At 41.2% G+C, this 23,263-nt stretch overlaps 1 protein-coding gene across 1 annotated transcript; it reads right to left on the bottom strand.

Annotated features, from left to right (window-relative positions):
- Positions 1-315: 315 nt before the first annotated feature.
- fam110d (family with sequence similarity 110 member D) lies at positions 316-23,027 on the bottom strand. Its single transcript, XM_058647274.1, has 2 exons — positions 22,908-23,027; positions 316-5,404 (listed from the first exon to the last, which is right to left on the bottom strand). Exon 2 carries the CDS (start codon positions 4,718-4,720, stop codon positions 3,371-3,373), a length of 1,350 nt encoding a protein of 449 aa, XP_058503257.1. The 5' UTR covers positions 4,721-5,404; positions 22,908-23,027; the 3' UTR covers positions 316-3,370.
- Positions 23,028-23,263: the final 236 nt, after the last annotated feature.

Below are 23,263 nucleotides of genomic sequence, written 5' to 3'. Positions count from 1 at the left end.
TTTATTTTTCTTTTGTTCTGATTTTAGTCTTCAGTGTTCTTCATCCATGTTTTGGATGGAATCAGCATCTGTGCACACAGACGCCTCGTTGTCAGACGTTAGTTTGTAGCCAAAGAAAGGTTGCCTAACATAAACAATAACTTACAATGATGTAGATTATATTAGGTGTGCTTTTTGTTATGTGTTTTATTCATGTAAAAAAAAAAAATCCTGTAAAGCTATCAAATGTCCACATTTCTAATTCTTTCATGCATAAAAATAAACTGCGAAAACAAGATGCAAGACAAAAAAAAGAAAAAGAGCTTCACACAATCGTTTCTTCATGTGTTTTTATTTGCTGTATAACGGCATACACACTTTATATCTTTGGAATAAAAATCCAAATCTCTTCTAAATGTAAATATATATGAAAACAGAAGAAGAAAGAGATTCACATTGTAAACATGCAACCGAGCGGTTTTTAACAGGGAGATGACAAAATAAAAGAGTCCAGTTAAAGGAGGCGTTTGAAGCATGTGCCGCGCTCATCACACACTGAGAATCAGTGATGTTATCAGAGACCTGAGTGGACTCAGCTGGATGGGCGGGGCTTAAACATCTGTAAAGATGTGCATACATGATGTGAAGCTTCGTCTTTAGTGGCTGAAACTCAAGCCTGTTTATGGATTTTCTGCACTTTGACTCCTCTTTGACACTAAATTGAATATTTTTGGTTTGTGGACCTAATAAAATCCATGTTATCTTGAGTTTATAATATCACAGGAATGGGTTTGACATGTCATTTTTACATCACAGCATCACCAGCAGCAGTGAGGAGCAGCTCCTGTGTCCCTGAGAGCTTAAAGAGTTTGGTGTGGGAGACGAGACACTTTACAAACTTTAGTTTCCAGTAAAAAAAAAAGGCTGTCAATGTAAAATTTACATTTTTTTTTTTGGTTTGTGTGGCGCTCAAGTATTGCATATTGGACCTTTAAATGCTTTCCAACGTCCAGTGTTGCGCTCACTCTTCCATCTTCCCTCGTTTCCACAGCAACTCTCTGTGTTAATCAATGACCGTGTCACAGGCATTATTGGACAGTGTATGTGTGCCGGGTCGTCATCGACCCTTTTTTAAGCAACAATGAGATGAAAATGAGGGACATGTAGTGGCCAGACATGGCCTCCTTGAAACAGATGCTCCTTTTTGAATCCAGCTCAGTGTTTTTAGAATCTCTTTCTCTTTCATTTTCGTGTCCAGTCCAGTGCATTAACAGCCCCACAGGGGGCGCCGCTCACATGTTTGTTCCAACGCCTGCGTTTAAGTTGAGTTCAAAAAAAGAAAGAAAAGGCAACACACACAAACTAAACTGGGACAGATCGGACTGAGGTACTCATGGTTCACTTCACACTCACACAACAACAGAAAAAGCAATGCATAGCTTAGTGGTTTTCCATTTTAAATGAGTCATTAATGGAGAGAGTGGTGCTGAGTCAACTCCATCCAAACTACGACGAAAATAATCCCCGTCCAGACGAGTATTTTTGCTCCATTTCAGAAATAATCTGCACTATCACAGGTAAACGTGTGCACCTAATCCTAATCTAACCTGGTTTTAAAAACGTATTAAAACCACAGCCATCACCCATTTTCAATGTTTTCATCCTGAGGAAGCACAGACTAGACGATCCAGTCAAGATGCAGGACCACACACTTTCAGGGAGGAGATTCCAAGGATTTAGGATCTCACAGAAACTTCAGAATTTAACCGGACATGGAGGCGGGCTGTCGGCTGAGAGACGCAAAAATAACTGATGACCTTAAGCGCGCGTCTGTTAATCCCTCACACTACAGGATCATTTGGCCAGATAATCTGTTCAAATCAGCCTAAATTCGTAAAGGAAGACACCCATGATTGTTGGGAGGCCCAGATTTTAGAAAAGATGACGAGCAAGAAACAGCATCATGAAATTTCACGTCAACCACATGTGGCAAAAATGTAACAATTTTATGAAAATATTTAAACTGGAGAATTTTGTGATGCAGCGTTTATCTGACATTAGCGAGGAAGTTGCTAACTATGAGTAGGTGAAGTTAGCTCCTAATGCTAATACTAGCATATAAATGCTAGCATATCATTACTAGCATAGTTGCCAGTAATGATATGTTACAAAACACATTTAGTCAGGTCATGACGGATCATAGTCTGTCCAGACTGAAGCGCAGTTATTATTTTTTCAATAAAAACGTAGTCGCGTGGATGTAGCAGACAAATGGAGAGGACAGCACCACACACACACACACACACACACACACGTACAAATACAAGGGGATAAAAAAGTTAAGTTCAGTCTCTACCCACACAATACTTCCACAGGATTTATAAATACAATATTTATATCAATTTGACACAAGATAAGTCGTGAGTTGTTGTCCTCTCAGCTCTCTTTGGAGTAGCGAGTCAGAAACAAACTATGTGCCATGGAATTCTAAACCCTGAGTGCAGACATTAGCAGCTGAAACTACGACCACTGTCGCTGACCATGTGACATTTAAAGTCCCTGTAAAATTATTCAGGTTATACATATTAGAAAATTAAGAGAAAACAAAGTGAAGTATGAATTTCATCACTTTTTGGTTCAGGATTTAACTTCAAGATTCACTTGAACCACCACTATAGGCTAATTGTGGCTAAAAGAAAGTATGCTAGCAAGAAAGAGCAGCATTGTGAGTTATGATGCCAAAAAAAACTTACAAGTTGTTATTTTTCCTCTGCTGCTAGTTCAGTAACATTTGGGTGGAAGCATAAGCTTGTTGTTAGCATGAAGCTAACAATCACACTGTGTGTTTTTGTGACTTAGTTGCTAGCTGCTGCAGTGTAGTGTGTATTTGAAAAGTTTCTACACATGCTAACAAGCTATAGCATGTCCATATTGATGAAAGTGTATATGCTGGATTTGCTATAATCAGTTACTAGTGTTACTGTAAGAGGTTAAAACAATGACATGATTTTATGTACCTTGTCATTTTCATAATTATTCAAATTTGGCTGAGCGGTTAATGAAACAGTGTGATCAGTAGAGCACATTGTTTTAGTGCTTTACAGGAACTTTAAAGGGAAAACTTCACAACAGCTTTGCCCAGCAAAGCTCCGCCACTTCAAAAATAGCAACAAGACCTACTTTTCCCCCCGTCTGTGTTGCAGTGCAGTTGCTAATCATAGCCCATTCTGAATGTTATTTGTGGAGTTCAACAGTGAAATTCTGTGGCGAGTCACTGCTCCTTCTCCCTGCTCCTCAGCAAGAAAGGCAGAATCTAACTAGATGATGATGGAAAGACAATAACACTTGCAGATTCTCAACACTCCATGGCACATTGTTCCTTAAGCTCACACTAAACCGTCGACTCTTTGGGTCCTTCTTTAACAGCGTTCTTACAACCATAAAGCCACTTTATGACACGAGCGTTTCGCTCTATGATCGACACACCAGTCGGAAGCTGCTCAGTCAGCTCGTCCTGAAACAGGCCATCTCCCGAGTGACGGGAGAACTCGCTGGGCTCCGACCCACCACAACCGTCTCCGCCAACACTGCGGAGGGCCAGTGAGAGTGTGTCTATGGAGCTGGCACCAGAGAGGAAATTCTGTCGACCCAGACGCTCGATCATGTCCACATCCAGGCCACAGAAGTCAAAGAAATGCTCCTGCTCTGATAATGCCACAGAGCAGCGCAGATACAGGTCCGACTTGGAGCGATGCAGCGCCCCAAATCTCCGCCTGGGTATTGGCGGCGGTGATGCCCGCTTCCACGGGTCATTTTCGTCGTGGTGGTTGCTGGACTGGTTCCCATTGATAACACCATTGTTGACCTCATCATTGGAACTATTTGCAAATCCGTTTTTAGTCAATTCAAGTGTGCAGCTAAATCCAGGGCTGGGGATTGAACCCTGACTGCGTTCTTGGTCAGTTTTACTCGACCTTCTGCTTCCTGGTGCGCCATCCATCACGTCTTTGTCATTGGTCCAAGACATGCGGGAGTCTCCATCCCGCAATTTTTCTTCACTGATCACCATTTTCTGAATTCTACTTTCACCTCCACTGCTCTTCTCCCACATGGAGCCCTGAAACAGGCGCCGGACGAAGCTGTACCCCTTTAAGTCCATGTTATTGTTCTCACCCACTGCGCTGCCACTGGGGCTTTTGCACTCTTTCTTTTGCCGGTAGATGACAAGGGAGTCCGGCCTCAGCATACGTTTGCCTGTGCTTCTTCTGAGAACAGGAGCACTATGTGGTGCAACAAAGGTGTTGACTCCAGGAGTCCTGGGGCTCAGAGGTATTCCATTCTTCACGTTACTCCTGTTGTGCACATCAGTGTCGAGAGAAGTCCGTCTGTTCTCCTTCCTGGAGTCGTAGTTCTCGTTTTCATCTCGTGAGGAGCCAGAGAGTGTGGAGAAGGGAGTGTTGGATGACTGGCGAGGGGGAAGATGAAGGGTCGGACTTCCTGGAATGGCGATGCCTCGCCGTGGCTGTGGTGGTGGTGTGGCACAGGGCACCAGGACAGGCTCCTGCTTGGTGTTGATGACCTGTTGGGTCTTTACATATTTGGCTTTGTCCGCCTCCAGCCTCTCCACTGCGCTGATGGAGCGACCATGACCACCACCGTCAATCTGCCTGCGCAGGTAATCCGGACCCTTGTTGAGGAGCCTCAGAGGAGACGGGGATCCAATTGGTGTAAGAGGCTTCATGTTGGCTCACCAAGCTGGGAAAGACATCAAAACTGAAAGTGGAGCCCCTCAGTGATAAAGCTGCTGTTAGCCCACAGAAGATTTCTAGTGGTGGTGTTTGAAAAGGAAGAAAAGTCTGACAGCTGTCATTCCAGTTCTCCTCGTCCTTGAATATTCCTTGGAGAGTAACAGATGAGTGCAAAGAGTCCACGTCTGTTGTAATGTTTTCTATAGATAGCATGCAGTCAGTGTCTTTGTTCGAGCCCAGACAAATGGATATCTCTGTCCAGTATTTACTCAGGTTTTTGGATCTGAAGGAAGGGCAAGGGAAGTGCTTTTTCTGAGCACTCCCAAACGAGACGCTCTCTGCCCGCAGCGTGGCAGAAATAGCACAGTGTGCGCCCTGTGAAAGGGTTACTTTTTACTCCCCCGCTTTTTCTTCTCTCTTTTTATCTCCCAACAACACCCTTCACTGTTGATCTTTGCAGTGACAGCTGCCGGAGAAATGGGATATAATGGCCTCAAATATTTGCTCTGTGCAGTCCGTCTGAGGGGACACTGGGTCAAGACTTTTTATTGTTTGGCACCCATCATGGTTGAGTTGACCTGTGGATGCCCGGCACCAAGGTCCTTGGAGTGTTGATGGACGGATAGGGGGAGTAGATGCAGATCTTGTCCTCGTCTTCACCTCACCTGTGTGGACTCCTGAGAGAAACAGAGAAAGAAGAAGTGGTTTTAGTTGGACGGCAGAAAGAATTCTGTTCCCTAAAGCTGAGCTTGGAGGGAGTTGCACGTCTGCAGTGCGTAGCAATATAGAGCTGCCATGTAAATGTGCTTTATGACCCTTTACCTCACACTGTACATATATGATTTTAAACATGGAGCGGCCACTCCTGTCAAAGTCAATGAGTAAACCAGAGTTGCTTTCATGCAGAGTGCTCTCTGGCAACTCTGCGTTCAAGTGGGACTTAGACCAAATGTGGTTCTCCTTCAACAAATCATGTTTATTTTGAAAGGGATAGTTCAGGTTTTTACATCTGTTTTACTCTGCAAAATTAAAAACAAATATATGACTAACACAGCCTTTTTCCAACTGGAAATTGAAGTATGTATACCGTTTACTCTCCTACACCAAAGTCCATAGAGAAAATCAGCATTTTTAGCTTGTAGGGACATATAAGCTGCTCGTCTACTGCTGCCATGTTTGGTAATTTTGTGTCACTTAGGTAGATCAAAACAAAAGGACTTTAATCACCAAAGTCACAAAATAACACATTCCAAGTCACTGATGGAGGCAACAGTGGATCAACACCTCCTGTGTGTCATGACGTAAAATCAAATGGTTTTCTCAACAGTTCAGTTTCTAGTCAGAAAATGAATATTATGACATAATAGACTTAAGTATGTGTTGATTTTATTGGGTGTCTTTCTTAAGTGGCTAAAATCAGATTTTAGTTGTGACCATGCAGGCAGACTTATGTGTCTGGCTGGACGGGAAGAGAGACCCTGAAATTTCCCTTAGACCTGATACAATTGTTGTGTTTCCTGTACAGTAAATGGTTGATAAAAGACAAACAACAATGCTTCTTGTCGAGACAGGATGCTGACATATATATACAGTATATATATATATATATATATATATATAATTTTTTTCCGTTTATATTCTGTCCGTTCTGCCACTCGCAGCCCCTGCACTGACATGTCAGGAAACTACAGTGTCTAAATCGGCAGAGAAATGTGAGCTGCACGTGCTGCTGACCTCTTTAAACACATGAAAACTAGGCCGAGGCCCCCGTAATATAAACGGCTGCTTAAGTAAACCAATACACGTCATGAGGTCGTAACTTTTTCACAGTCGCTGTTTAAGTTTTACAGCTTTGTTCTTCACATTAAATGAGCTCATCATGAGAGGCTGTGACCTTACAGTGAAATCAGCACATTGTCTCCAATGGACGGAGACGTTTAATATAGTTTAAGTGTACACAGTATATGGAGGATTTGGGGGGGTGTCACATGTGCCTATAACAGCAGAGGCGTCACCCTGAGCGTTATTTATAGCTGGAAAACACCCCTGCACGGTTATCATGTGTCTGTAAGTACGAGGGCATGTATGTTCATATCGTCATGGGTATATTTGTGAATCTGTTCTACTTCTGTTCTAAATCCTGAGATCCAATTCTACCCAGCAACAAGCAAGAACATTTAAAAAGTATTTCATACCAAATGCAGTCCCTTTTTTGAGAATGCTTGCTATTATTGTATGTTATTTCATTTTATATATATTGTTGTATGTTGTTGACTATACATATTATTGTTATCATTATTATTATTACTATTATTGTTAATAAGGTATAATAAGATATTTAGACATTAATCATTAAAACACAACATTTGCCAGATGTTTGATGTTAGCAACTTATTTAGCTGCATGCTGTAGCATCTGTGTTTAGAAATTAGCTAAGGTAGGGTAGTATCAGTGTTTGACATGAGCAACATCTCTAGCCATGTGCTGTTGCATTTGTGTTTGAAATGAGCTGCTACACTGAGGCACATTGTTATCTTAGCAGCTACTGTGGCATTGATGTTTAAAGTTAGCGGCATCTGTAGCCAAATTACATTTGGAATGATCCAAGAAAAAAAAAGAGAAGGAAATAGGGGGCAGTAATGCAACATTTTCGATAAATGAATAAAAACACCAATGATTAAAAGTGACAAGCCTACGGAAGACTATTGCTGCCGTACTCGCAAAAAAACCCCAGATCAGTATCACGTTATAATGTGGTAGTTTATTGTTAGAATGATTTACGCATCGCATATTGTTCTTAAAGTATATTGTTCTGAGAATACACCATCACATTATAACATGAAACATAAATTGTTTTTAACATTGAACTTATGACAATATAACATGATTTTGGTTGTTCTTACACTAAACCTGTATTGTTTCTACAATATAGGTTAAAAGTAAGAAAAATACTATACTTATATAGGTTATAATATAAAACATGTATTATTTTACATATATGATATATGATACAGATCAATTTTTATTTTGCTGGTTGTCAGCCACACTGACCTCATTTTGAGTCATCAATAATCAAAAAAGTGAGTAACTTATTTTGTCGGTTTATTTGTTCTCTTTATCTTTATGGCTTGTGCGCACAAGGAATAAATACATGTACTACAAAAGTAAAACTATTTACAGGCTGTATTTGAAATATCTCAGCACATTCATAAAACATTTTAATCTTTAATCTTCCTCAACACTAGAGAAGGTGACCTAATTTTACTCCTCTCTCTCTACTTTCATTTAGCCGTCACAGACCAGGCCTGTCAAGTGGCATAAAACTATAAATGAACTCAGGAGCTGGGGCAACAGCCATGCTAGTTAGTGTTTCCAGATGTTAGAGTGTCACAGCTCAGGAAAGTCGAGCATTGTTTAGGTTGGAGTTCTGGGAAGAAAAGGGTCCCACAACAGGTGTGGAGGGGAAGAAATGACACAGAGAGGATATAAAAGAAGAAACATGGCTAGAGAATGAGGATAAATCTGGAGTGGAGGTCACGGTGTGTATAGGGGTTTTAGGATATTTATTAGGCAACTTTCTTCCGGAACAATCTATACCCATGTAATATGCGAAGGAAAAGTGTCATGCTAATGCTATAGGTTTGCTCAGAGCCGGCCCTGGGCATAGGCAGTATAGGCAAATGCTAGGGGCGCCGTCATCCGCAGGGGGCGCCGAAAACGGGGAAAAAAAATTAATAAAATATATATATATATCTATATATATATATATATAGATATATATATATAAATACTACTTTTTTTTTTTTACCAGTGCCATTATTACTATTATTTCGAAATATTATATAAGCCCACAGCAACATAAAGTCAAAGCAAAGACTATTAAATGATGCAGAAGCCTTTTTTCTGGGTGCAACGAGCCGTTGCTCTGTACCTGCCCTCTGTGAGGGGGGCGGGGTCAAGAGGCCAGCTGCCTGAATCTGACCCAGAGACGAAGAAAAAGATTAATGACACTGTTTTGGAATTATGTCCAAAAGACTGAAGCCATCCGTGCCCAAGGAAGGAAAAGAAGGAAAGAAGAGGAAGAAAAAGGTGAAAAAGATAGAGGTACAGTAATGTCAATGTGATGAAGTGCATGAAATGAATAGTTTAATGCATCGTAGTTACCGTTGTTGGAGCAGAGTGTTAGCTTGCTAGCTTACTTCGGACCATAGCAACATTGTTTAATAATCACTAAATAGCTGAGTGGACGTGTGTTAATGTTACTCCACCTTAAATTCATCAGGGACGTTTGGAAACTTAACGTTAGGCCTGTTCAGGTGTTATTTTACAGGTGTCTTTCCTGCTTGTATGTCAGTTAAAATGCTTTTAGTTGTCCATCCCCTTTGTAACAGGGTGGTTGTAAGCCTTTGGTTTTATGTGTCACAGTTTATGTTTGTTAAAGTTTACATCAGTGTTAAAGTGCAGTTAAAGTGTATTACTGTTAATATATCATACCTTAGCTTTCCCATATCATTCATAGGCTATATATACATATATATATTCATTTCACTGCACTTTACTGGTTTTTTCACTCTAGTTAGACTGAATTGCATTGCAATGACAATAAACTTGAATGAATCTCATCACATTTTCATTATTAGTCTATGTTAGTCTCATGTGTAGCACACCAAGCATCTGTTTTTTTTAATAAAATGTAACATGCAGTCACATCTTCAGATGCACTTTTAAAATATTTCAGTACCACCCCCAGTGACACAGTATCAGGTGCTCCTGTCCTTTTTAATTTTATCACTTGTTTCTTTCTTTAGTTTTTATTTGGTGTGATATTTTTTACTCAAAGAAATAAAATCTTGAATACACACATGCAGTTTCTGTGTGATTGTATGAAAGTTGATTGTGATTGTGTTCAGTGGTTCACGTTAGCAACTTCTCTAGCCATGTGCTGTAGCATTTGTGTTTTAAATGAGCTGCTACATTAGCTGGGTACTGTGGCATTTGTATTTTAAGTTAGCAGCGACTCTACCCAGATGCTATAGCATCAGGGTTTGAAATTATCTGCTACTGTAACTACACATGTGGTATCGGTATCACGTTAGCGGCTACTGTAGCCAGATGTCATGGCATTGGTGTTTGTCTTTAGCAGCTACTGTAGCTAGACACTGTAGCATCTGTGTTTGACATGAGCAACTTCTCTAGCCACATACTGTAGCATCTAGTGTTTGATGTTAGCAGCTACTGAAGCAAGATTTTGTGGCATTGGTGTTTAAACTTAGGAGCAACTGTTGCCAGATACTTGAGAAATGATGTTTAAATTGATGATGTTTAGCTAGCAAGATGTTGTGGTGTCAGTGTTTGATGTTGAAATTAGCTGCTACTGTAAATTGACACTGTATTAAAAGTTAGCAGTAACCATAGCCAGACACTTTAGTAATGATGTTTGACTTTAGCAGCTGTAGTTGACGCAGTGATGCACTTTACGTTAGCAACTACTGTAGCCAGTCTTTAGCAAATCATTTTGGCAACAAGATGCTATTAAATTAAAGATGCCTTATGGATGAACAATAATCAGTTCCATTCACTCTTAAAACCTTTCCTAAGATGAAAAATAACAACCAATCACTGTCATATTGTTCATTGTTTCATCTTCACTTTAAAGGAGATTATCATCATTCGAGTCTAAACAAAGTCATTAATCCTGATGTTGGTTTATCTTTGAAATCATACTTGATTAAATATGTGTAAGTGGACACAGCGACTGTTAATCCTGACAGTTATAACCTTTGAAAACATGGGAGCTTTCCATATTTGTCCTATTTATTGAATCAAAACGAAAGAAAACACAGCTTGAAAGGAACCAGAGTGTTATCTCTGAGAGGTTACACACACACCAACAGCAACCAGTGACTCAGCTGGGATTAGCCTGAGAACAATAGCCACCATTAGTCTCCATTGTACATAATGACCTAAATTAGCACCTGGCAGCTTCTCCTGTGATGTGGAGGCTTGTGAAGAGTGTGAGAGGCTGAGGGTTCCTCCTCCAGGTCACGATTAACCTCTGAGCGCTTCTCGCCATTCTCTCTCATCTGTACAGTGAACCCACACCCACGCGTGCCCCGCCTCCTTCCTGTAACGCTAACCTGAGTTTATGTCTCACTCCGCTGCTCTCTCTTCATCCTGTTTGTGCCACAGGGCGTCCTGATACCTCACACACTGTCTCTCTCTCTCAAGCGCTCAGTCAGGTTCATGTTATAGTGCACATACATATATGTATATATATATATATACAACATGTGTACAACACAAGCAGCTAGTTACTAACAGATGTCGTGGTGGACATGAACGAACCTTCAAAGACACAGATTCTACATGTGATTCCTGGGACGTTTACGAAGGGAAAAGCACCCAAAAAAATGAGCCAAAGTGACTATTAGAGAGATTACTGTGTTAAAGTCTCTGACCCCACGCATACGACGTGAACCTCGCTGTTCTGTCTGTCTCTGTGTTCTCTGTCCTCCCTTCCTCCCGTCTTTATGGAGCAGATAGTGCAGCCTGCAGGGGAGGCTTAACAAGGCGCCCCATGCAACTAAAGAGGAACCAGATGCTTTGTGTCAGGCTACATCAGGGACGCTCACACAGCCCCGACACAGAGTTGTCATGGGAAGTGCCCGAGGACTTGATTTTTTCTTTATAATCATATGGCCCAGTGCTAAAGTTTCACAATAGATTTTAACTTCCATGTCACGAGCAGAGAGTTCTGCTCCGACACATCCAAACTCGTGGTTCCTAAAACACTGGGCCAGCACCCACAGACGGGTCCTGGGAGATACTTTTTGAAGATTTTTCCCAAGTATATGTTTTGTCTAACATGCCAAAGTTCTTGGTTTCCTGTGTTCCTCTATAAGTGTGTTGTTTCGGGAGACTGTGATTCTATATACTTTATTAATCCCCTTAGGGAAATTTTTTCTCTGCCTTTGACCCATCCTAGAATTAGTAGCGCCCAGGGAACAATGGGGGTTGGGTACCTTGCTCCGGGGTACCCAAGCCTGGTGGGGACCTGAACTGGCGACCCTCCAGTTACAAGGCAAGTTCCCTTTCCACTTGGCCACGGGCTTCTTGGTGATTCTCTGTGATTTTCTGTGATCTCTGTGATTCTCTGTGATTCTCTGTGATTTTTTGTGATTCTCTGCGATTTTCTGTGATTCTCTGTGATTTTTTGTGATTCTGTGTGATTTTGTGTACTTCTCTGTGATTATCTGTGATTTTCTGTGATTTCCTGTAATTTTCTGTGATTTTCTGGGATTCTATGTAATTTTCTGTGATTTCCTGTAATTTTCTGTGATTTTCTGTGATTCTCTGTGATTTCCTGTGATTCTCTGTGATTTTCTGTAATTCTGTGATTCTCTGTGATTTTCTGTGATTCTCTGCGATTCTCTCTGATTTCCTGTGATTTTTTGTGATTTTCTGTGATTCTCTGTGATTTTCTGTAATTCTCTGTGTTTTCCTGTGATACTCTGTAATTTGCTGTGATTTCCTGTAATTTTCTTTGATTTTCTGTGATTCTCTGTGATTTTTTGTGTTTCTCTGTAATTTTCTGTGATTTCCTGTAATTTTCTGTGATTTCCTGTAATTTTCTGTGATTTTCTGTGATCTCTGATTTTTTGTGATTCTGTGTGATTCTGTGATTTTGTGTAATTCTCTGTGATTTTCTGTAATTCTGTGATTCTCTGTGATTTTCTGTGATTCTCTGCGTTTCTCTCTGATTTTCTGTGATTTTTTGTGATTTTCTGTGATTTTTTTGTGATTCTCTGTGATTTTCTGTAATTCTCTGTGATTTTTTGTGATTCTCTGTGATTTCCTGTGATTCTCTGTGATTTTATGTGATTCTCCGTGATTTTCTGTAATTTTCTGTGATTTTCTGTAATTCTCTGTGATTTCCTGTGATTCTCTGTGATTTTCTGTAATTCTGTGATTCTCTGTGATTTTCTGCGATTCTCTGTGATTTGTTTTGTGATTCTCTGTGATTCCCTGCGATTTTCTGTGATTTTTTTGTGATTCTCTGTGATTTTCTGTAATTCTGTGATTTCCTTGTGATTCTCTGTGATTTTCTGTAATTCTCTGTGATTTTTTTGTGATTCTCTGTGATTTTCTGTGATTCTCTGTGATTCTTTGTTTAATATAAATCTTAAGTTTATGAAGTAATTAAATCTTCACAATTGCTTGATTTATGTTGTGATTTGTGTCTCTATAGTTTGTCGTCTTTAAGAAAAGTGGGTTCCCAAGCAGATCATTTAGGTTCTTGGAACAAAAAGAGAACATTCTGGGAACCAGAAATTGAGCTGGGAAACACAACACAGGACGTGTGCACACGGAAGAAGAAAAACAAATCCAAAGAAAGCCCAGTTTTTCTGGGATCAGGAGTTTAGAGGAAGTTCCAGTATGAATGACGATATTTCATGGGCGTAAACATCAGATAAGGGGCTCATAAATTCACAAGGACCACCTTTGAAGCTCTTGGGAATGCATTCAGCACGCTTACCTGTCAAATGTATCTATCTTCAGACAGATGAGAAGCATCTGCTGCCGACAAGCAGCCAAATGTCTTGTCTCACCTTCTGTATACACACCAGCATGTGCCACTACTGCTGAGGATGACAGCGACTAACAATCGCCTCTCAGGGAGTGAATGTTCCTTCATTATCAAACATTAACCGCAGTTCATTCACCACGAAGCATCTGTACACGCGTGAATGTAAAGCATCTGCCACTAATGAGAGGAGGAGGAGGAGGAGGACGACGGTGTTTCTCTGCTGTCCCCAAAACCATGAATTGAATTATGAATGGTCTGTAGAAAATTGTTGACCTGGTTGCTCAGGCTCATTAGTCAGACAGAGAAAGAAGGACAAACAAACAGCCACGTGTCTCTTGTATTGTCATTATAATATAATAATATATAATAATAATAATAATAATAATAATATAATTATAATTGTAAATCCTCTCACCTTTGTGAGGCCTTCAGCTTCGTTAGCTGTCTGATCTACAGTGAGATGAGCAGCGATGTAAGAGACAGACTGTAACAGATATCTTAACTCTCTGCTCTGTGACTCTGCTGTCATTCAAAAGAGTGGAGCTCACTCCTGACGCTGCTCAGATTGGTACAGGAACACTCGGCCTCTCGCCCTGTATTTGTGTGAGCGCGTGTCAATATTAGCTGAAGCTGAAGGTCAAGTGTGAACGTGTGAAGTCTGCAGAGGCAGCACAGACTAAATGACTCCACCCAATCAGCTTCAACACAACGTGGACACAAGGAAAAACTGATTATTATCTGTGCCGTCTTAAATCTATGACGTTTTAAGATTATGATAAGCACTTCATTTTGCTGTTAAGATATTGTTTGTGCCGCTTTGTAAACCACTCACTCTCCCACACCAAAGTCCATAGAGAAAATCAGCATTTTTAGCTCACAGGGTAACAGGAGTTGTTGGTCCACTGCTGCCTCCATCAGTGACTTCCAATGTGTTATTCTTTGAATGCAGTGTTAAACTCGGTGACACAAACTGACCACACGAGGCAGCAGTGGACCAGCAGCTCTTGTGATTCTGTGAGATAAAAATGCAGATTGTTTTGTTTGGTGCAGCAGAGTGAGTGGATTATAAACTTTAGTTTTCAGTCAGAAAAACTCATGTTAGAATGAGATTAAGTTGCAAATAGATTCTTAACATACTGTAGACTTAATCTGTCTTTGATTTTGCTATGAGAATATTTTGAGATTAAGCTGCAAATAGATTCTTAACATCCTGTAGACTTAATCTGTTTTCAATTTTACTATGAGAATATTTTGAGATTAAGCTGCAAATAGATTCTTAACATACTTAATCTGTCTTTGATTTGACTATGAGAATATTTTGAGATTAAGATGCAAATAGATTCTTAACATACTTAATCTGTCTTTGATTTGACTATGAGAATATTTTGAGATTAAACTGCAAATAGATTCTTAACATACTTAATCTGTCTTCGATTTGACTATGAGAATATTTTGAGATTAAGATGCAAATAGATTCTTAACATACTTTATCTGTCTTTGATTTGACTATGAGAATATTTTGAGATTAAGTTGCAAATAGAATCTTAACATACTTAATCTGTCTTTGATTTGACTATGAGAATATTTTGAGATTAAGATGCAAATAGATTCTTAACATACTTAATCTGTCTTTGATTTTGCTATGAGAATATTTTGAGATTAAGCTGCAAATAGATTCTTAACATCCTGTAGACATAATCTGTTTTTGATTTTTACTATGAGAATATTTTGCTAAGTGGCTAAAGTGGCTATCTGTTATTCTTTGTGTTCCAGCTGACAGCCACACTGTCACCTGACATGCAGGTAAACATGTGTATCATTAACACCACTGCACTGCATTATTCATATCTTTGTTGGGGCAGACATGCAGACAGACAGGCAGGCAGGAGGGCAGACAGGCAGGCAGGCAGGCAGACAGGCAGGCAGGCAGGCAGACAGACGGTAGGTGGGAGGCTGTGTGTTGTTTTGTGACTTGGCAGAGTTTTAAAGATGAAATCACAAACACTGCAATTTTTGCAGTGCACAATCTTTTTTACCCATGAAACTCCCCAAAATGATTTCAAAAGCTATAGTACATGAACATAAATATATACTGTATATGCCAGGCCTGTATATGATGCTGAAATGCTGCGACACCAAAAGCAGGGAAGAAGATGTCAAGCATGTCCATAAAGTTTGTTGTATACACAAAAATGCAGTTTCCATGTGAATAAAACAACAATACGATATAAAGTCGTTCTTGTGTGTTCGTGCTCACACATCATCCAGACGTAACACAGATCTGGAAGATTTGTGTACAAACTATAAACTTTCTCTTCTCCAGAAAACACCCACCATCCTTCACTTGTGTCTCTTCCTACACAAACATCCGTGACTCACTCAAACAGAGCTGCTTCATTTCATTTTACACACTTTGCTGAGAATGTTTTTTTATTTCTTAATTACGCATTTATTCATTCAGATCTCCCATATGTTATGCAGTGGTTCCTAAAGACTGGGTCGGGACACAGAAATGGTCACAGGAAAAAACACATTTTTTTTATCAACGTATAAAGTGTTCACGGCAGAAAAACATCATCACAAATTCTGGCATTTTGTTTCATTTGCATCATCATCTTTAGCAAAACTGAACGCACAGTTGAAGACTTTTCGAGTTTTACTGCCGCTGATAAAACTTTACAGGTCAGAGCTGCTCAGTTATCAGTCTTCCTGGTAAAGAAAATAAAAAGTGTGTTGATAAAGACCAAAATAAATGTGAACATGTTATCTCAGCCGTCTCAATCTGGGTGTTACAGCATTGATAAAGACCTGATGTGCAGGACAGTGGCTGTTTTAGTCAAAACTAAATCACACGGTTAAAGCAGCTGCTGATAATAACTGTGTTTTTGAGTATAACATTTATTGCGCTAGTAAGTGGTGGTTCAGGACACATAATCAGCACTCAGTGGGTTTACATGCATGTTTAAAGTCCAATTTTAGTTGGACTAAGACAACAATTTGATTTTCTTAACACATTTTGGTGTTTGTGCAGAACGCCAAGTCTGACTCCAGTCCGGCTAAGACTAGTTCGATTTTGGTCAGACTAACATAACTTGAAAATGTGAGACATAATCCGATTACTCCTGTATGTATACTCTTAGTCAGACTAACATACCAGGATAATGTGAGACATAGTCCGATTACTCCAGTATGTATACTCTTAGTCGGACTAACATACCTCGATAATGTGAGACATAGTCAGATTACTCCCGCATGTATACTCTTAGTCGGACTAACATACCTCGATAATGTGAGACATAGTTAGATTACTCCCGCATGTATACTCTTAGTCGGACTAACATACCTCGATAATGTGAGACATAGTCCCATTACTCCAGCATGTATACTCTTAGTCGGACTAACATACCTCGATAATGTGAGACATAGTCCAATTACTCCCGTATGTATACTCTTAGTCGGACTAACATACCTCGATAATGTGAGACATAGTCCAATTACTCCCGTATGTATACTCTTAGTCGGACTAACATACCTCGATAATGTGAGACATAGTCCCATTACTCCAGCATGTATACTCTTAGTCGGACTAACATACCTCGATAATGTGAGACATAGTCCCATTACTCCCGCATGTATACTCTTAGTCGGACTAACATACCTCGATAATGTGAGACATAGTCCCATTACTCCCGCATGTATACTCTTAGTCGGACTAACATACCTCGATAATGTGAGACATAGTCCCATTACTCCAGCATGTATACTCTTAGTCGGACTAACATACCTCGATAATGTGAGACATAGTCCAATTACTCCAGCATGTATACTTTTAGTCGGACTAACGTACCTCGATAATGCCACCATCATCAAGGACAACACCCACCCACAACATGGACTGTTCACACTCCTGCCCTCAGGACGGAGGTACAGGAGTGTGAAATGCAGAACTCTTTCTACCTCACTGAAACAACAAAAAACATACCCCATGAAACAAAACCATCCCAAAATTTCACACAAAGACCCTCGACCGAGCTCTTCTCTTATTCCCCGCTGCTGTCTAAGTTTAGCCGTTATCCTCCACTGAACCTGCCAGCTGTCTGCCCTCATTACACATCAGTCGATTGCTGAGTGCCACACGGACAGAGACCCTGGTCCTTTGTCCCTGTCCTCCCTCCTCCCTCCCTCCCTCCCTCCTGTCAGAATTAGAAAACATCTGGAGGAGCCTGGAGAAGTCTGTGCAGCTGCATCTTCTTCTGCAGGAAACGTCCAGGCCTGTGTGACGTCGACGCCGCGCTCGAGCAGACGCGTCGCAGTCCCGGCTGAGCGTGATGTGTCGTGACAGAGAGACGGCGCGCTCGGACTGAGAACAATTAGGGCGATGTGAGGAGTGTCGCTCTCACAGCTGTCAGCCACACTCGGCAAAGACGGAGATCTGACACGTCACGTTTTTCATGACCCTGTCGCTCTCGTGCTGAATTATGGATCGAGTTCTGAGCCAAACAGAGAGCGAGAGTGAACTGACGGCAGGAGCCGCTTCAGAGTACGACGAGGCGGATTAAATCAATGAGTCCATGAATAATTCAAGACGAGTTAAAGATAAGCATTTGATGTGGATGTTGGTTTCTCTGGAGTTCAGTGTCATAAATCATTAATGCTGTGTTGAATGAAAGACTTAATCACTGCCAGTCATTTCAAATACAGAACAACAATATCTACACTTTAACGCTGAGTATATCGCTGACGACAGTCAGACAAGTGCACGTTGCATTAACCCTAAGTACGGTTTGTGCTATATTGTAAATAACTGCCAGATATTGGAAGTTATTCTGGAAAAATGGGTAAAAAAACGACCACGGCGACAACGACCACACCGACAACAATGACCACAACGACCACGACAACAACAATGACCACAACGACCACGACAACAACAATGACCACAACGACAACAACGACCACAACGACAACGACCACACCGACAACAATGACCACAACGACCACGACAACAACAATGACCACAACGACCACGACAACAACAATGACCACAACGACCACGACAACAACAATGACCACAACGACAACAACGACCACAACGACAACGACCACACGACAACAATGACCACACCGACAACAACGACCACAACGACAACGACCACAATGACAACGACGTCAACAACAACCACACCAACAACAACAAGGACAACAGCGACCACACCGACAACAACGACCACGACGACAACGACCACAACAACCACAACGACCACAACAACCACAACGACCACGACCACAACATCGACCACACACGCAGACACACACACAGACACACACACACACACACACATTCTCACACAGACAGACAGACACACACACATTCTCACACAGACAGACAGACACACACACAGACACACACACATTCTCACACAGACAGACAGACAGACACACACACACAGACAGACAGACAGACACACACACACAATGTGACAGCTTTAGGTGATAAGAAACACAATGTGAACGTGTCTGATATCAAATATCCTGCAGCTTCCACTTCAGCAGTGACTCAAAGACGACACATTCTACGTGAACGTAGGTTATTCAAGAGTAGAAGAAAAACAGGAGGAAAATCAAGGACCTCATTTTATCATTGTTTTCAAACTTCAGTGTTTTCTGAGGACAGAAGCAGAATTTAACTTTAAATGTCCCAGTTTATTTTAGCGTCTTTGTGACATTACATTTAACATTTTGTGTAACACTGTTTCCAACTAAAGTTGAAAATGAGAAGTCTGGACTTATTTTTCCACCATTTAAACTACGACTAAAAACCATAACCTGTAACACGTTACATTACAGTACACAGTCATGTTGTTACTAAAGGGTGTTTATGTTAATGTAATACCCCTTTATTATAAATATATATATATATAAAGATAGGTGATGAAATCTCATCAACAACACGAGCAATATGCAAATACAGAGTGATGTCATCAAAATGTATATGCTAATTAGTGCCTTTCCTGTTTGGTTTGGATCATGGTCATAGTGTCACTTTGTCTTTTTCTCTGAATCATCAGTCTGATTCAGTCTGATTCAGAGAAAAAGACAAAGTGACACTATGACCATGATCCAAACCCAACAGGAAAGGCACTAATTAGCATATACATAGTCATAGTGACACTATGACCATGATCCAAACCCAACAGGAAAGCCAACATCTCGGATTGAATGTTTTGCAACAATAGTATTTGAACAGATTTGTCCTCGAACGTTAGTGCACGTATGCGTGCCAGATCTGGACCGGGCACCACAAGTTGCTCATTTGTGGTGAAGAGTGAACTCTGTATGATACAGTTTTTTTTTCTGATCCTTCCAGGAATCATCCTCGAGGCTCTCATTATTAAAATGAACGCAGCTTCTTCTTATTGTTGTCTTATTGTTGTGTTTTTTTGCTGAACTTTCACATCTGAAAGCGTCTCTTTGCCTCCAAGCTAAAATGAGTCACGCGTCATAAACTCCCACAGACGACATCAATCGTTCGTTCCTTTGCTGGGAAATGACAGCACAAGGAAGGAGAAGAAGAGGAAGAAATGGTCATAAAACTCGACCTTTCATGCTTCTTCCAGCTGTAACGACGAGCTCCTGAGGCGGAGACGTTGACGTGAGGCTGTGTGACATCATTAACACGACTCAATAATATGTCATTTAGAACGCTGCCTTCCTGCGAGGCTTCCAGCGCCGTCACTGATGATGATGATGATGATGATGATGATGTGGCATCACAGAAGCTTGTTGCTCTCTTCAGCTTCTTTGACACTTTTATTCACCACTCTGTTGTCGTGTGAACAGAATCCAACAAACCAGCGTATCATCACTCTTAAAGCTGAGGTGATGATTTTGTTGTTGCTGCTTTTCCATCACACAGCTCGACTCGACTCGACTCGACTCGACTCGTTTTCCTGCTTTTCCATCAGTGATGGTGTTTTTTTTAACTTCCTGCTCTGACGAGGTTCAGCTGAGCTGATACTAAAATGTGACATCATCAGACTGCCGGCCTCTGATTGGTCAGAGAGCGTCGTCACTGAAGAGTCATGAGCGCCACGTCAAAGCAACAAAGTCCAACTGGAGTCAGAGATAAAAACATGTGTTCACGTGTTGAACAGAGGAGTCTGGTGCACGTTCATCACCACGTTCAGTGGTATTTCACTTCAGTGACTGAACGACTGAATCATTCTGTCAACTCATCTCAACTCATGATTCACTTTCACCCAAAACAACCGCAGCTGGTTTTTGCTCACATGTCACATTTGAGGATCAAACGTTCTGCGTGGGTGAGTTTAACGCTCTCTGGTCGTGCAGTGAACACATGAATCAGTGCAGTGAACACATGGATCAGTGCAGTGAACACATGAACACATGGATACATGGATCAGTGCAGTGAACACATGAATCAGTGCAGTGAACACATGAATCAGTGCAGTGAACACATGGATACATGGATCAGTGCAGTGAACACATGAATCAGTGCAGTAAACACATGAATCCGTGTAGTGAACACATGGATCAGTGCAGTGAACACATGGATCAGTGCAGTGAACACATGAATCAGTGCAGTGTACACATGAATCAGTGCAGTGAACACATGGATACATGGATCAGTGCAGTGAACACATGAATCAGTGCAGTAAACACATGAATCCGTGTAGTGAACACATGGATACATGGATCAGTGCAGTGAACACATGAATCAGTGCAGTGAACACATGGATCAGTGCAGTGAACACATGAATCAGTGCAGTGAACACATGGATCATTGCAGTGAACACATGGATACATGGATCAGTGCAGTGAACACATGAATCAGTGCAGTGAACACATGGATCAGTGCAGTGAACACATGGATCAGTGCAGTGAACACATGAATCACGTCTCCCTCTGCCAAAACCACCACACGCTCACCTATGAATGCGAGGGTGAGTGTGTTTATGAGGCATGTCTGGTCTGTTTAGTCTTGCTGCTAAACTGTTTATGCTGCTGACTGCTGCACTGATCAAACCAACACACACACACACACACACACTGGGGGGCGGGGGGCAGAGGTGGGGTCAAGGTGGAGTTGACCCTGAGGGCATGTGTGCTCTTCAGAAGTAGGGTGGGTTGCATAATGAGCGTCCCCTCCTGGCTTTTGTTCTTTTGTGAGTTCTCAGGTGACACCGTCGTCTCCGTCGAGACCAAAACCAAACGTGAGTGATTATTCGTGAAAAACCAGCGGATTGGTTGGAGAATTAAGATTATATAACATCTGTGCTCTGATTAGATGTTTAGAAACCAGAGCCTCATTTTCTCCTGATTTCATCCACATGTAAATATTTAGAGAAAGGCGGAGTTACACTGATAGTCCAGGTTCTGTGTGTGTGTGTGTGTGTGGAGAAGCAGCCTGAAGGCATGGACACATGTTTGTGTCACAGTTAAATCACCTTCTCTGACTGGAAACTGAAGTCACTCACCTGCACCAAACCCCATTGAGAAAATCAATGTTTTAAGCTGCTGGGAACACAGAAGCTGCTGGTCTACTGCTGCCTCGTGTGGTCACTTTATGTCACTTGGGTTAAAGCAAACAAAGGATTTCAAACACTGAAGTCCCACATTTAACACATTTGAAAACACTGATGGAGGCAGCAGTGGATCAACAACTCCTGTGTGCTGTGATGTTAAATCGTTGATTTTCTCTATGGGGTTTGGTACAGGAGAGAGCGCGCACACACTTATCTTAGACTTACACAGGAGCCAGTTAGTCCTCAGAATACCTCAACTATCCCTTTAAGAGTGGCTAAACCTGCAATCCTCAGGTCAGTGGGTCTGCTTTAATCACAGCTCAGTGGTCAGTCTGTCTCACTCTCTCTCTCTCTCACACACACACACACACACACACACACACACACAGGACAGCATAAACAAAGCATTATCACTAACCTAAACCATAACTAGTTAATAACTAACCCACACCGTTAACCATAACCACAATTCATCTTAGTGCTGAACTTAACCAATGAGATTCTGCCTCATATCCCGGTTTTGGTCTCTATGAGGACCACTAGTGTTGACAAGGTCCTGATGAGGCACTGAATACAAGAAAACACACACACACACACACACAGGGCAGCTTTCACTGCGTGGATTTAGTGAGTTAAACCTGTGTGAGTCCACGTGCAGGTTTACACTACGATCTTTGCTGCTGCTCTAAAACATGGTGTTTACATTACAGCACTGACGTCATCATCATCATAAACAGAATATAAAGATTTCAAACTGAAACAGTCGTGCGTGTGTGTGTGTGTGTGTGTGTGTTGTACGTTTTCAAAGGGAGTTATTTTATATATATATATATATATATATCTTATAAAGATAATATTGTCTTCATCAAATGAAAGTCCGATTGTATAGTAAGTGTTTCCGCATGTGTATCATTCTAAAGCAGAACTAACATAATCTCCCGTTAATCATTGATCTGCAGTGAAACAACAGTGAAGTTTATACATCGATCACAGACGCTTCAAATCAATAAAACAATACGAGTAATGATAATAATCCCATTTACTCACCTTCTTAATCCGTGTCAGATTATCCGATCTGTTTCTCGTGTTGTTGTTTGTATGTTTAGACCCGGGTAAAGGTTTGGAACAGAGACAGAGAGAGAGTGAGAGTGTGTGAGTGTGTGACTGCGCGAGCTGCTGTGGCACTGAGAGAGAGAGAGAGCGAGCGAGAGAGAGAGAGAGAGAGCGAGCGCGTGACTCTGCTGTGTAAACTGACTCGGGCGCAGCTGCAGGGAGCAGAGTGGACCTGCAGGGGGAGCTGTGGTGCATCACTGACCTGTAAAAACTACTGTAAAACATGTTTTTCAAAACAAGTAAAAAGAATAAAACAGTCTGAATTCTGTGGAAAAAATGTGAATTCTGAG

The sequence above is a fragment of the Solea solea genome, chromosome 13 (assembly GCF_958295425.1).
Source record: "Solea solea chromosome 13, fSolSol10.1, whole genome shotgun sequence".
NCBI classification, from domain to species: Eukaryota; Metazoa; Chordata; class Actinopteri; order Pleuronectiformes; family Soleidae; genus Solea; species Solea solea.
Note: the sequence above shows the minus strand (reverse complement) of the source record. Positions and strands in the feature narration are given on the sequence as shown.

Bases quoted from the DNA above. Each gene is read 5' to 3' on its own strand.
- fam110d (XM_058647274.1), bottom strand. From the start codon at position 4,720: ATGAAGCCTCTTACACCAATTGGATCCCCGTCTCCTCTGAGGCTCCTC.